Source organism: Coturnix japonica, chromosome 12 (genome assembly GCF_054131305.1).
Source record: "Coturnix japonica strain WE chromosome 12, WE-NBRP24, whole genome shotgun sequence".
Taxonomy (NCBI): domain Eukaryota; kingdom Metazoa; phylum Chordata; class Aves; order Galliformes; family Phasianidae; genus Coturnix; species Coturnix japonica.
In genome coordinates, this window is record NC_140674.1 from 15,986,446 (window position 1) to 16,001,598 (window position 15,153).

Below are 15,153 nucleotides of genomic sequence, written 5' to 3' on the forward strand. Positions count from 1 at the left end.
TTTCACTGCAGAGGGAGGCAGAATTTCCCTTTCGTTGTGGAAATGCACAGTGCACGAGAGAAGCGTAGCAGCTTCTGGGTTCCAAATCATGACTCCTTTCCAAAACTAGGGCTGTTGGAAATCATGTGCCCCATTATCAAAAGCAGTCAGCAGGCAATTGCCCAAATTACAGCCTCTCCAGCAAGATTTTCAGTATTTCTTTGCTTTAGCAGGAGATTGTTTCTTTAACTTCCCCATAACTTTGAGCTGCCTTGTAAAGGCAAGCTGAGAACGAAGACAGAAATGTAAAAGAAACATTCATACCTCTTTAGTCACTGAAAGGGTCAGAGTAGGTCAACTGCAAGACTTGAGCAGTTCATCATTGTCCCAGGCTAACATGTGTGTTATTGCACTCCCCTGCCTAACCTGCATTTTCTGGAAGAATATGCCTGGATCATTCAAATGGCTCATGAAGCCTGAAGGTGGACTAATACAATCAATTTTGGCCTCCTGTGACATCCCCAGTTACTTCAGTAAGCCCTTGTGGAAAAAGACACATTCATATTTCATATATGATGCATAGCCTTTGATCCATCTCCATTTAAACCAAGGTCTAGTTTAAACATCTGTGGGAACTGGATCAGACTGACAAGACTATTATACATACCAGAGGGGACTCACTCTTAAGTCTCTTGTGGCAAACACGCTTCTTATACAGTATCCCACTCTGATAAGTGACCTACTTATTGGTTGCACATTGTAAGCTATTATGATGAGTGCAACACGATCCTTGCTGTTTTGCTTTGAGTAAACTTTAGCCTTTGGATATAAGAAGTGGAAAATTTGACATCCGTGTAATAGAGGACAGCCATATACATTCAGAGTGGGATTTTCAAAAGCATTCATCCCTGGCCTGAAATCAAACACTGTTAGGACAACAGTGAGCTCTTAAAAAAAAATAATAAATAAATCCTGCCCAAGTTATACTAATACATAAAGCACTTTGTTGTGAAACACTTGTGGGATTTGTGAAGCAGCAAAGCTGACAGAAAATGAGAAGTAAAGCATAGAGCGCACATCCTCACTGTCACCTGATCACTCATCCTACCATCACCAGAAACATATTCTGATTGCACACTGTTTCAGTACATGCTTTTTTCCTTCTATATACTCCAGTACCACATTCACTTGTCAACCCCATCAACAATAGTTAGACTTTTATCATCTGGTCCTATTATCTACAAGGAGACTGTGTACTAAAAAGTTGCCAAGGATGGTAACAAATCTATGGGTAGAATTCAGGAGGTAACTCAGAGCACAGAGCAGCTCAGTGCCTGAACACACAGCATCAGAGTTATGAAGAGAGTGAACTGGGAGAAGTAACAGCAGAAAGGAGGGAGAAAAAGAATCACAAAGCACTTGCGGTTGCAGGAAAATTACTATATATATATATATAAATATATGCAGGTGGCTTCATTTTATATCATATTGAAATGGACCAGCTTGAAATGGGCCAAAGGCATGGGGAAATACAGCAAGTATTTGGTATTGCTCAGCAGTAGGTGCACAGGAATATTAAGGAACATGGCCATCTTGATTTGTTAAGGTTTGAAAGAAAAGACTCCAACTTCTACTGGAATATCAATAATGGGAAACAATGATAAAGAACAGGGCTTCAACCATTTGCCATTCTTTGCTGCTGCTGAAATAAATCCATCATCTTCTCCATAAGACTTTGCTTAGCAGTGATGTTAAATCTACCATAGCATATTCAAATAGAAACATCCTTTCTAAATGACCTGGAGGGAAAAATGGAGTGTCCTCCTTGTGATCTTATTGCTTTCCCTTCCAGCTTTACCTCTCCATCACTTCATTCAAAGCAAAATATCACCAACCCCAAGAAAGATCATCATCCCTTATCAGCTTGGGCAGTTGTGGCACGCATCCCTCTATGCAGTACAAGTACACACATACCGGTCCCCAGTTCAGATGACTGTCCAATGTTGAGCAGTATGTGAAAGCCCTTCAGTGAGCCCAGTTTGACAGTTTACTCAATCTCCTGTAGCTCCTCTGAAATGTCTTGTTCAAAGGAAGCTTTTTTTGATTATTACTATATTTTTTTTCCCAATTCCCCCCACTCTTTTAGAGGAATGAGAGAAAATTTAAGTGCCCTGCTTTGACACTCAGCTTGCTGCTTGTGTGCAGTCAGACCAGCTGCCTTCCCTGATCTCCATTGCATTGTCAGTGTAGTTCTTCTTGTGCCAAGACAAAATTTATAAATAGTTTTGCCCAGTCAGTAAGCCCTTTCTCTTTAGAAAGACAGGGATTCGAGCAGAAAGAGGATTATCGATAACATGCAATATCTTTATTACGGCAGAGACTGCGACTGCTACTATAGTTAAGGACCTGTCAGCAGTTCCATTGTAAGATTTTTTTTGTGTAAGGGTTTAACCTGGCAGTAAAAATTTAAATATACTTCAGGCTGAACACTTTTCTTGCAAGAATTCAGCAAGAGAGTTAGATGAAGGCCTCTCCCCTCCAGCCTTTCCTAATTAATGAATTCAATGAGCTTTAGAGCTTCTCACGTGAATATGCGTGTTAAGGAATGGGGAGCATCCCCCAAGTCAGAATCAAGTAGTGCAGGACACAGAACCAGGGCTTTAAAAGATCACAGAACAAATGTGCATGGCAAAATCCTCCTCTTATTAGTCACGATGCTTGAATAACATTTGGCCTCCATGGGAATATGTAGAGTTTTAGCTAATATCCCATGCTTTCCTCTACCAAACAAACAGAAGAGAATGTTGCTTAAAAACAAACAAAAACCTCTAAAAACATCTCATTTAGGTAACTAATTTTCTTTTTCTTTGTAGTGCATGCTGGTAGGCCAGTGCAATCTGCCAACTAATGCATATATCTTAGGATTCACCACTCCCCATGTCTTTCTCCATGTAGTCTGACCCTTTCTGTTCAGTCTCTGGCAAACTGTGCATTTCTTCTGCTTTCAGCATTTAGGATGGAAAACAGTAAAACTCATGCAAACAGCCCTGCATGCAGAATTCATTCTGCTTCAGTTCAAGCACATTCTGGTAGGGAATAAACCAAATCATTTAGACTTTGGCAGTTACTAACCCAAATGCATAGCCATGGCTTGCTATTGCAGAGCTGCTGGCATCCATAGACCTGTGTAACTTCAAGGACTTAGAAGTCTTGAGGACAGGACTGCTGAAATGCTGCAGTGCAGCATGCATGTGAGACTCACCAGAAAAACAGCCTGTCTTCTTCAGAAAGCTGACAGCAGAACATTTAGCTTTCAGATTCTGATTGGCTTTGCTTTCTCAGGCTGAAGTAAAAACCCCAATATTAATAGAATCAGGCCTTGTTTTGGAGCTGCTTTTTATGACTAGTTTAAGTTATATAACGTCCCTTATACACAAAGTAAAAAATGCTCTTTGACTTGACTGTCTCAACATTCGTATTTGTGGTCAGCTGACCAGCATCCCTTTTGCACTGAATCCTACAAAAGAATAACATTTCTCTGTTTTGTCTGTTGATGAGAACTTCAAACCTGACTGCCCCTCTGACACGTAATCAAAATGTAAAAGAGTATGTTTCTGTCTATGCTTATTTTTTTATGATATAAGGATTTAGCTACGACTTTGACACCATGGTAACTAGACAGAGCATATGATCCTCTTCCATCTAAATATATCCCCTGACTTTCAATCACACCTGCCTCTTTTATATTTCATGAAAACTGCTCTTCAGCTTCCTCCATCTATGCAACTTTTTTGGCCAGCAGGATCACCTTGCGCCCATCCCTCAGCTTTCATCACCAGCCATTACCACTTCAAGAGGGAATCACATGCATGAGTGCAGAGGAGGCAATTCAAGAAACCAGGCCCTTATGAAACTTTGATGTAGCATATCGTTAGGGTAATGCTCAAAAAAAAATTAAATGTTAAATGGGAGGCAACTCTTAACCCTCCAAACTCAATGCAAAGGAGATTATAAAAGGAGATCAGCATTTTCTTTGCCTTGTAACAAGAACGGGTCTTCCATTTATGAAGACATCACCCGTACTGTTGATCTTTGCTGCTTGCTGACTATCATCTTTGTTACAGCTTACAATCATAACACTTCCTCATACTCCTTTTCTACAATACTAAGACATTACCTCTTTTCTGTTGTTCGTTTGGAATAAACAACACCAAACTATTCCCTGGCTGTAGTTCATGCAAATCCTGATCAAGTCTGGAAAGTAACTTGAGGAAAACAAATCTCCCATTACAGCACAGATTTAGATAGCTGCTCCTCTGGAGACAGAAGGAGCTGTATCTACTTCTTAAAACCAGCTTGATGGGTGATCTGGTTTTTCATGTGTGCGAACACAAGACAAAAAAATTGATGCCAGAGTTAAGAAAATTAATTTGGCTACTCAGTAACAGTGATGCAAACAGACACAGGCAGCACTCTGCATGGAAGATGGAGCAGAAAGTATAGCCCTAGCAAGGCCACAGATATTATATTATAATTATAATAATTATAATTGTAAATAAATTCAGTATTTCTGCCCACCATGGGCTGACTGGCTATTTTTAAGCAGCTTGTTTTAAGTGCCAACATACGTTGTTTTGGTTTTGGTTTTTTTTTGCCTGCACAAGACAACAGACCCAATAACGGAAAGAAGTAGGCAAGACATCTGGGAGGAGATGGAACAAATGTCTTGAATTTTTAACCTGTCTGTTTTGGCAGTGACCCGTGCCATGAGTGGCTGTGTCAGCTAATCACTTAGCTGCTCACTGCTGACAGACAAATACCTCATAGTGACATCTGATGGAGTTGTCACAAAGCACCAACCTTCCAGGGCCTTACATACAACCACAGGTTGTGCCCATGGACATCGTACACCAGAGCATGGCTGTTACGTATGAAGCTGCAGCACATTCAGAACAAGTGCTCAGCAGCACCCATGCACACTCAGAAACATTCAGATGAATTCTTTAAAGGGAAGGCATTTATGTGTACTTGAATATTTTTTATTTTAATCTAGTGATGACAATTAACTGATTAATAATATCACAGTCATCAAAAGCGATAGCATGTTTTCAAGGAGTGTGCAACAGCAGTGAGCCACTTTTATGGCATTAATTGTAAAAGCAAAAAACTACGTCCTTTTCAAGGCTCAAAAAGAATTGCTTTCAACTGTAAACAGAAAATCCTCCAACACAATGCCCATTTCTAAATGGTCATTTTTCCTAAAAAAGCTTGCAACAGCTGTGTTTCAGGTGCATATTTAGGGACTAATTACAGATATGGATGATACCCAGGCAATCAGACGAGGCTCTGCTCATCATCAGTGTTATCTTTAGTCATGGATGGATTTGGACCATGCCATCATGGTTATTATTTTAAAATCCCTACGGAGCTCCATGTGCAGTGCTGACCGCGCTGAGAAGAATACAGATAGTCTCCGGACTGAGGACTCAACAAATCTCCCTAATGGCTGATGCATTTTCCTTCTCTCTAGCTGTGCTGTTGGCATCTGAGAAATCTCACATCCATCGTACCTACAGAAATAGGGACTCCTGTATTCCAGATGCAAACAATAGAGGAAGGCAAAGCACTGTTGTTTGCCACACAAACCGTATACATCCCAATGGAATTTGGTGCCTATGACCGTACTACCCATAAGCTGCACAAGCATAACACAGATAGGTCACCAAAGACCATCCAACAAACCAAACTAATTGCCTTTACCTTCCACTTGACCTGCTCAGAAGTGTTTCTATGTCAGCTTTCTTCTGCTCTGACTTCTCTGGGGTCTGACCAAATCCCCCCAGAGTGACAGCATTGCTACTGGACCCAATTGCATTAGATGTGTGGATACCCCATTCAGTAAACAAAGCTGGGTCTCAAAACGTAAATGCTCTTAAAGTTCACATCTAAATGGTCACAGAGAAGAGGGCTTGCTAACCTGTATGCACAGCGTATACGTAGGGAATGGAACTATACGAGAAGTCCCTTTCACATCAAATAGTCTTAAGGCATTCAGCTATGAGCATTGTTGCTGTGAATGTTTCCAGCTCCTGAAGCAATTCCAGGCAGACACACTGACAAAAGAATAATTTTATCAGCATATGGCTGATCACAGCATCCAATTCCACCAGTATGAAATGGCCCCATAGCGCACACAAGCACTTCAGCATACAAGTAGAACAGATGCTGGAGAGATCAATGTAATAGCACTTTAATTAATTTTAGCGTCAAAGTCAAATGCTTCCTAATTTCCAGTTGACAAATCCCTAATTCCAGGGTTGGCTCACTAAATTCTGAAAACAAGAGAAATTTGATTCCAGGGCAAAATAATGCAGAAAGGCCTGAAGAAATACAAAAGAGACACTTTCTAGTTTTTCATAATCTTGACTATCTCGAAGACGTAATATTGCCCAGTACCCAGACTGCTATACATGTTCACAGGTACAACTTAACTTTCACAAAAGTTCCCCTTACTGTGAGTGGTCCTAATTCATAAATATGCTGTAGCATCATGGAGGTCCAACCCCAGAAGATCCCACTGCAGACAATGTGCTGGGCCAGGAGCCAAGAACCAGGATCTTTTCCATTAAATAGATCTACCATTAAAAATAATCTCTCCCAGCACTGTATAAACAATTACATTGCACTACTCAAAAACTTCTGCTAGTGTTCAGAGGATGATCTGGAGAGGTGAAGAAAGGAAGGAAACATGTGGCCTTGGACAAAGTGATTTTATATTGCAGGTTACCAGTATCAGCAAGCGCCAGCTGCATAATTTGTTAGTGGAAAGGCTGCAGTCCCTACATCTCCCATTAGTGCCCTGCACTCCAACTCCGGGGAACAGATAAGGGAAAAACAACACGGTAGACTCTAATACAAGCAAGTACTGCACCCTGACTTCTGGTCAAGGGAAGAGAAGTTAAGCAATTTATTAGTGAAGCACTTCTAGGAGAGAGTGACATATTTGTGGTCCCGGTAGCATTTGGATTGTCACAATAGCGATGAGAGGCAGAGGGTGGTGAGCGACTGCTTGCTGTACTAAGTGTTATTAAACTGAAGAGGGTTCAGTAAATGTTTACTCCACAGGCAGGAACTACTAGTGCCTGTAGCGGTCACTTAGGACTGAAACCAAAGATTTCAGCTGTTTCATCTGAATGCATTTGCTGAGCACTGGGTGACATGCACCAACACAGGCAGCTCCTCAGATTTCAGCAGGAACCAATCTGCCATTCTCCTGTATCTATCACTTCAAATGACCCAAACTAAAGTGCATCATGCACACCCTGCCTGCCCTGACACTCAGTGGGGTATCACCTCACAGTCAGGACACTCCATCCCAATGTGTTTCATTAGGAGGTGACTGGGACCCTGCACATGTTGAACAGAGAGCCCCCACCTCTCTGACAGCCCCCTCCCATCTTGAAACAAAGACACAAGGGCCGAAGTGATAGGGACAGGAAAGAGCAACCCTTAGCAATGCTTAAACAAACACATTTGGAACAAGGCTTAAATTACTGCACACGTCAAGGGTTTTTTTTTTTTCCTCCTCCCCCTCCCCATCGTGTTGGCAAACTCTTGATGACCACAGGCATGGAGACCTCCTGGCAGGGGACCTGCAGAGACCAGAGGGAAAAGGACAGAGGGCTCGTTGTGCAAAGGAGAGCATCTGAAAGGCACATCCTCCAGGTGCTTTTGTCTAAGGGCTATGCTTGACTAGCAAATCCTGTTGCACTAAGATTGCAAGCTGCAGATACCCTAAAAAAAACAAAATCAGAGCTCTGCCTGCACATCCAAATGATTTCAGGGAAGAGCTGTTAACAGCAGGACGACAAACACCACAGCCCTTGAGCTGATGTGTGCAAATCTGAAGCAGCTCCTTGCATTAAGATATCACATGTGAAAATCCCAGAAATCAAACACAGTAATACCAAGTGCTTGTAAAGCATGTTTTACCTGCAGCTCTTGGAGCGATTACAAAGAGGAATAAAGAAGAAAGGCTCATTACCACCATTTCACAGATAAGGAAACTGTGGCACAGAAAGGAAGTGATTTGTCCTGCAGCCCGGTGGAAGAACAGGGCACTCAAGTCAAGCCTCTCAAGTCCCAGTCCGATGCCCTTTCCCCTGAACTATTGCGGCTGACTCTGACCCTGCAGGAACTTCACATTTGTCATTATGCTTTACACCTTGATCATGAGGCTGGGTGTCTTCAAAGCACTGCCCTTGGCTCCTTGGCCAGGAGAGGAAAAAGCTCCCATGTACCTAATCAAATATAATTGCCATTCCTGGAGAAAAGAGATTCCTTCTCAACTCCTCTGGATGATAATTCACCCTGTGTTCAGGTGTAAATGTAATGCTATATGTAAGCCAAGATAAAAGTAACTCTTCTGACCACTTTTAACTCAACATCCCTTATGCGGTAAATTTCATACATAGCTATTGAAATAGTGCCAGAAATTGGCTGTAATTTTGTTGTCTATTAATACAACTTCATATAGCAGTTTTAAAGTATTCACACTAAAATGTAGGCTCCTGGGAATACGCAGTTTAACAATAAAAGCCCTTCACATTTAAATACACGGATAACAGAAGATTATTTTAACTACTGAACTGCAACTGCGGGACCAGTTTCCAAGAAAGCACCAACTTGGGGCAGCTCCTGCACCCCTGGGGCTCAGGCACAGCACCCATAGACGTAAGAGCTGCAGTTATATCACATGGCAATGGGGAAATAGCCAGGAGAAGAACATGGGTCAAAATCAAGACTTAAAAAGTTAACCTGGAAAACAGTAAATCTCTAGTGCAGGAGCACAGAACACCTGAAAACAGGAACACAGCTTAACGAGTCATTTGTACCACTCCTGCCATAAGCAGCACAGGTTTAGGGCATACATAGGAATACAAACATTGTGAGACAGATGAGAGCACCTTTGTGAGTAGGTGCAGATCTCTCCTCTGTGCTGTTAACCAAAGATTGTTACTACGACCAAGTCAGAGAGGCAGATTATCAGAAACCAGCAGCCAACAAATGGGGCCAGGCAGGAATGGATGTTTTCTCTTAGCAGTTCTATGTAAACTTGCAGCCAGCTGTGCGCTAAAGGTGGCCATAGGTGACTTGTAATCCAGGTCAAAGGCAGAAAATCACAGGATTAAAAGTGGGTGGTCAGATAATTCATTTGACTTGTAGAAGAAAAAAATATATATATCCCCCCATAGACGACAAGCAGTTTTGTAGGGAACAAAGAAATCTCTCTCACAGACAAAATTGGTCTGCCAGGAACTGAGCCCATCTAGCTCCCCACCTCCCCACCACCCTCCCCATATCTTCCCCTCTAAAAGGATCTTTTCTGGGATTCGGGGAACGCATGTTTATAAAATAGTTCCATTCAATTAGGGCACAGAGTACAGCAGCTTTATATCAGAAGCAACCCAGAGCGAGAGCTCTGTGGAAGTGCAGGTACACGGTAATGATGACAACCCTGCACTGGTTGTAGTGTCATCACCTCTTATTCTTAATCAAAAGGCTTCCAATCCCTTCTCGACGTGTGCACTCGGAAATGAAGGGACTGCTGGAGAATCATTTGAATGTGGCAGCCCTAGATAATGATGAAACGAATAAAAGGTTCACTTTTTTGTTTAGGTTTGAGGAAGAATTCAGGATTCCTCTCGTGAAAAGGCAGCAGTTTAATAGCAGCGAGGCAGAAGGGCTTCTCGTTATCTGCAGAGGCTGCTGTCAGCGCAGTGCTAATGGCCATGGCATGGGCTTCCCCAGCACGCTCCCTGTGCCATGGGGCCTGAGGAAGCACCAGCAGGGTGAAGGGCAGCAGCTCTGGGAGGCTCAGTGCGGGGCTGGGGAACAGCAGTGATCCCTCTTGGGGGTTTGCCTTGGTAGGAAGGGCAGCTTTTCTTGATGGCACTGGGCAATGCAAGGCATGCTTCCATGGAACAAGGGCCTTGTACAGGCATCTAGCATGCCCAGATCTAGGAAACAGCTGCTGCTGTGCCTTGTCTTCCACCCACTGCCCTGCCAGGATTTTGTTTTTTTTTAATCAGACTCAGGGGAAAATGAATGGAAAGCAGCTGAGCACTCTGCCTCTCCCCCTACAGTTCATCTGCACCTCATGGCACATTCACCCCTTGTATATGTTTTTGCAGTATCTTTTGTATATTTCAGGAAGCAGCCACTAAAACACACAGGATCTTTTGTCTCAAGGAGGTCAAGAGCTGCCCCGTGTTAAACGCATGCAGGATGTGCACCTATTCCGTACTTGTTCCATCTACTGAATGGTGATGCCACACCAGACATGAGAGATAGTAGAGGCTTTTTGTTTGGCTGGTTTAATAGGGCATCATTTCAGGAAACGAAATTAAGTAACAGAGACTTTTTGGTGAGCCATAAACCAATGGAAAGCATTCTGGCTTCTATTTCAGTACTCGCCTCTCTATCCAAAAGCAAAGTTTTCACCAAAAATAACAAAAAAACCCAAACAAACAGATCCTTACATTTGCGAAATTGTAACTATCTTTAGAATGGTGCTCAGCCCTTCCTAGGCATTCATATTAATCCATCACAGCAAAACATGAACAAAATAAAAAACAACTTCACTGTAAGCCTAGTTAAAGTAACTCTGTTCACCACAGTAACATTTGCCCCAAATGCAGAGCTGGCAAGGTCAATCGTTTCACTTTTTGTGCTTCAGCTACATTAATATAACAGTTTGCTATTCCTCTCTATAACTATATACGTTCAAAGCTTCATAAGCTGTCATGAACAGCCTGATCTCTGACACACAAGACATGTTAACAACAGCTTTTTCCATTCAGAAAGCCAGCAAGAAAGAGAAGTCAGACCTTTCAATGTATGTTAAGTAACAAATATAAGATCTCCATGACGTCCAGCATGATGAAACACCTTACAGCAGGTTAGAAAAGGAAGTATGTGGAATCAATACATTTCTTCTCACAGTTACATAGCTGCATACATCACTACTTTTAAGTTCACTGTCTTCAATCCAGCCCACTGTGTCCACAAGTAATATCACAGGGACAAGGCTATAGAAAAGCCAAGGACATTATAAATGAACAATGTGGTTATTCAGTGCATACATCTAGGGTTAGGGCAGAGTGACCAGCAAAGTGAAAAAACTAGAACATTATGATGAGATCTCAGCTCACTGCAATCTAATAGGAAAGAGCAGTCGATAAAATGAGTTTACAGAGAGTAGGCAATAAACACGGTTGATCAGAAATACAGATCAGATATCTACAAGCTTTCATGATTATCTCCCCCCCATTCACAAAGCAGAAGCGTTATCTGTTAAACTGGGTTTATGTGGTGAGGTTTTACCAGTGAGGGGCTGCATGGGAGGTCTCTCTGAAAAGAGGCCAGGGTCTGCCCACATATCATTCTTAGCAGAACAACTAAAAGGTTCAGCTGAAGGTGCTCTCCACCCAGTTTGCAGGTAGTGCGCAGCAATGAGGAGCCAACAGCTGCATCAACACTTCAATCAGCACAATTTCCTGAGAAAATATTTTGGCTTAGTTTATAATACCACTTTGGATTGAGTTGGGACTGTATGTAAACAACACATGATCTCGTGATAAATATCTCACAAACTAGTTGAGGATCAGCACTGATTATAGGCATATAAAAGATTTGCCAAATACAAGACAAAAAAAAAAACAACAAAACAGAGTACATTTGATTATTAGCCAATCAGCTGAAGAAAAATTTAGTTGAGAAAGACCATTTTTAACTTACCTGGAAAAAGGAGCGAGTCCTTCCATACTGCAAACACATTTACACCAGTGAGGTCACGTAGCATGAGAACACTACAGAAGACTCAGCATCTGCTCTTCCTGAAAGCATGATGAAATCCTCTCACAACATAGATGCATTCTGTTAGCAGGCTAAATGAGCACCCTTGTTAACTGTAAATTAACACTAAGCACCATGCTTAGCTGTGACCCTCTATTTGTCTTAATAAATTGCTCCAATTAATTATGCCATTTTGGGTGCCAGTGACTAATCTGCAGTGTATTTTCCTTAGACTGAATAAGTACCTTGTAATTAGTACTAACCCACCTGGCGGTAATACTGCAGACTCCAACTGATGCCCGTTACTGGCTGATAAAGGTAGTAGCACGACTTGACCATAAAACAGCAGTTTTGCAGCAGTTTCTGACTGTTGTGGGTCTCCTTTAATTCTCCTTCTGTTAAATTCAGATTTTCTTGCTGTCTGGGCTTTTGGGCTCCCAGAATTCTGGGGAAAAAAACCAACAAACCCAGCTGTTACTGATAAGAGATAAATGCCCTTTAACTTTTACCCAAAAGCCACTTGAATATCGGTTTTATTGAGACATATGTATATTTGTATACTAACTCAGTATGTTCTTACCTCAAGGATGCCTGAGGCATTTATAAAGCTTCAGGGAAAACAAGGCCAAACTCTTCCTCCTCAGAACCGTACAAGACTGGTGCATGTGGTGGTCCAATGCCAGATCAAATGTAGCTGGGTTTTCTCATTACGCTCTGTAGCTCTCATTTACAGACCCCCAGGTGGCTGTGGTAGTCATGATATAAAAGCACTCTTATGGCTGTAGAATTAATTTTATCAAACACCTTGTAACAAAAGACTCTGCTCCTCCCCTCCAGCCACACAACTGCTCTTCCTTGGGTCTGTGGGGTGCACAGGAGATCCCAGTGGTACTGAGGGATGAGGAGGTCAGCATATGGCAGAAGGAAATGGTGAAGATCCCCCTTTTTGGGCTTTTATTAAAGGTTTCTCTCACTCTTCAATGCAGGGAGAAGGATCATCCTTTTCTTCAGATCTGTGATAGATACAGCTTGCTGTCATCACTGGCTGCTTCCCATGCAAAGGATGTTCCATGGAGCTTATTTTGATGCCTGAGAAAAGAAGCAAAGAAAAAATAAGTCTTTCTAAGGAAGGGTAAAACTAAGAAATAGTATTTCTGAAGTACTGAAACTACTAACTTGGGTGGAATTCAGTGAATTAGGTGAACTTAAAAATATCAAAACATCACATTCTGTAATACTTCAGAAAATTCCAGCGTGCCTTCTCCAGAGACAAATATACCAGGGCAAAATACTTAGAAATCTAGAAGCCATAAACCAAGGCAACCTGCAGGAACGTGGATGGCAGCACCTGCTCCATGGACCCCATGGGGGCTGCACCCCCAGGATGGCTATGGAGCAGAGAGGTGCTGGCTCCTCACAGGTGCTTCCCATGAGGTGTTAATCCTAAAGCTCAGTGACAGCATTTAAATATCACGGCTCCCCGCTGCAGCAAAGCAGCAGTTTGTCTGGATCTGGTTATTAAATAGAAAAATTTTGAGAGCACTGTTCTACTTTGTTCTGCCCAGGGAAGAGATTAGGAGCAGACCTGTAGCCAGGCATTGCTCATGCTTCATGACATCCTTTCTTTAAGGAGTTATTGGCTTTCCATTATTTCTTTATAAAAGCAATAAAAACACTCGAGAAAGGGCCTCACATTTTGCAAACTGAATATTCAGAGCTGGCACAAAAAGATGAACTTTACGCTATTTACAGCAATGACAGAAAACATATTGCACCTTTGTTTGGCAAAGTTTGGATGATGTCTACTTTGTTCAAGAATACAGGAAAAATAACAATAAGGGGAGCAAGAGAAGAGAAGAAAAATCTATTTCAAGTATTTTGAACCTGGAACAAGGTAACTTATAGAAGCCCTAAATTTGGTCCAAGGAGTCAAACTGCAAGAAATATGTCAAAATTAGTTAAACAGGCCCTCTGAAGTGGTAGAGTATGACAAGATGAATTTGCTGATGATGGACTGAAAACAAGGTGATCTTGTTGCCTTGGCTTTTCTTTCTGCTCAGGTGACAAACAGGAATGCTGCACGGCCACAGGATCACACCTGCAGGCTGTGGTGGAATGGCTGAGCCTGAGGAAATCCTGGCTGCCCTGCAGCACTCAGGAAATCCAGAGCTTGAAGTGCTTTCCAAAGAGGCTACAGGAATGAAAACAAAACCTGCCTCATCTTTCTCATCAGCAGAAGGTGCTTAGTTTTGCTCTGAGGTCCAAAGTGGAGTAAGCAAGCAAAAGTGTATAATCCTGTTTTACTTTCTAAACATATATTAGTAGCATAATTAAATATAGACAAGGATGCCACTCGCTTTTTTTCCTTTATAGCAAATACTCTGACAGTTTCAGACAGTTATCCAGTTACCCAGGAATGCATATTTTCTGGAAATACCCCAGGAAATGCTGCTGGAAGCTGTCAACAATTTCTAAGTAGCTCTCTCAGCCAGACCCACTGTGTGAGAGAAGCTACAGCACAGTGCTATGGGAGTGGGAAACCTGTGTGTGTTACGAGTCAGAAACAAGCACCCAAGCTTTTCACCTGACCCACATCCTGCTGCTGCCCGCTGTCTCATGTAAGATCTAAAGAAAGTTCAGCCAGTGAAGTGTTTGGAGTCCCACTAGCAAAGGCAAATGAGCAGTTTGGAAGTGGTCCTGGGCAGCTGGTTCTAGGTGGCCTTGTCTGAGCAGTGCAACTGGACAAGGTTATTTCCAACCTCAGCCATGCTTGGATGACTTCAAAAACAGCTTTGTGCTCCTGGAGATTTTGCTAAGATCAGGGAAATGGTGATGGGAGGCAGAAGACTCCTCCAGTCAGGATGGGAGCACTGAGTAGATTTAGCATCTAGCTCTGCTAAAGAGGTCTGAAACACTTATTCCATCAGTGTCCTGTATGAACTGTAGATCAAATTGTCTTTTTCTTCCAACCTTCTGCCTCATCTTATTAGATTGTAAACTCTCTTTTAGGGGTGCAAACACAAGGAGCTCATGGTCTCAGCAAGGCAACCTCACTACTACTGGAATACAAATAACCTTGGAAAGATGATTCCGAGACTGACTTAATTTCTTTTCCTGCTGCTTTGGTTGCAAAGTGCTAGTGGTGAGCATTAGAAGATTTCTCAGGCTATTGTGCTTTTATTTTGGACTCAGACCTAGATCTTATCATGCGAAAATGCCGCAGCTAATGCATAGTAGGATGTGATATCCCCTGTTTTACACCTCTGTATCATCTGCTGGAAGAAAAAGGGAAAAGGGGAATGAAAAAAATCCACCTTT

The 15,153-nt window shown here is 42.2% G+C and overlaps 1 protein-coding gene and 1 long non-coding RNA gene across 8 annotated transcripts in view; both read right to left on the reverse strand.

Annotated features, from left to right (window-relative positions):
• The window catches only part of ATP11B (ATPase phospholipid transporting 11B (putative)), a 94,556-nt gene extending 82,322 nt beyond the window's left edge, over window positions 1–12,234 (reverse strand). For 2 of the 7 annotated variants that reach the window (XM_085513213.1, XM_015871544.3), the window contains exon 1: window positions 12,103–12,230. In XM_085513213.1, the coding sequence (XP_085369339.1) occupies window positions 12,103–12,174 (72 nt within the window). In that variant the 5' untranslated portion in view covers window positions 12,175–12,230. Of the gene's footprint in view, window positions 1–12,102 lie in introns of all 7 variants that reach the window. The other 5 variants (XM_085513211.1, XM_085513212.1, XM_085513210.1 and 2 more) reach the window with 3 other exon arrangements.
• Window positions 12,235–12,766: 532 nt separating this feature from the next.
• The window catches only part of LOC107318136 (uncharacterized), a 185,974-nt gene continuing 183,587 nt past the window's right edge, over window positions 12,767–15,153 (reverse strand). The window contains exon 3 of the long non-coding RNA XR_014933289.1: window positions 12,767–12,924. This is a non-coding gene — a long non-coding RNA (uncharacterized LOC107318136). The remainder of the gene's footprint in view (window positions 12,925–15,153) is intronic.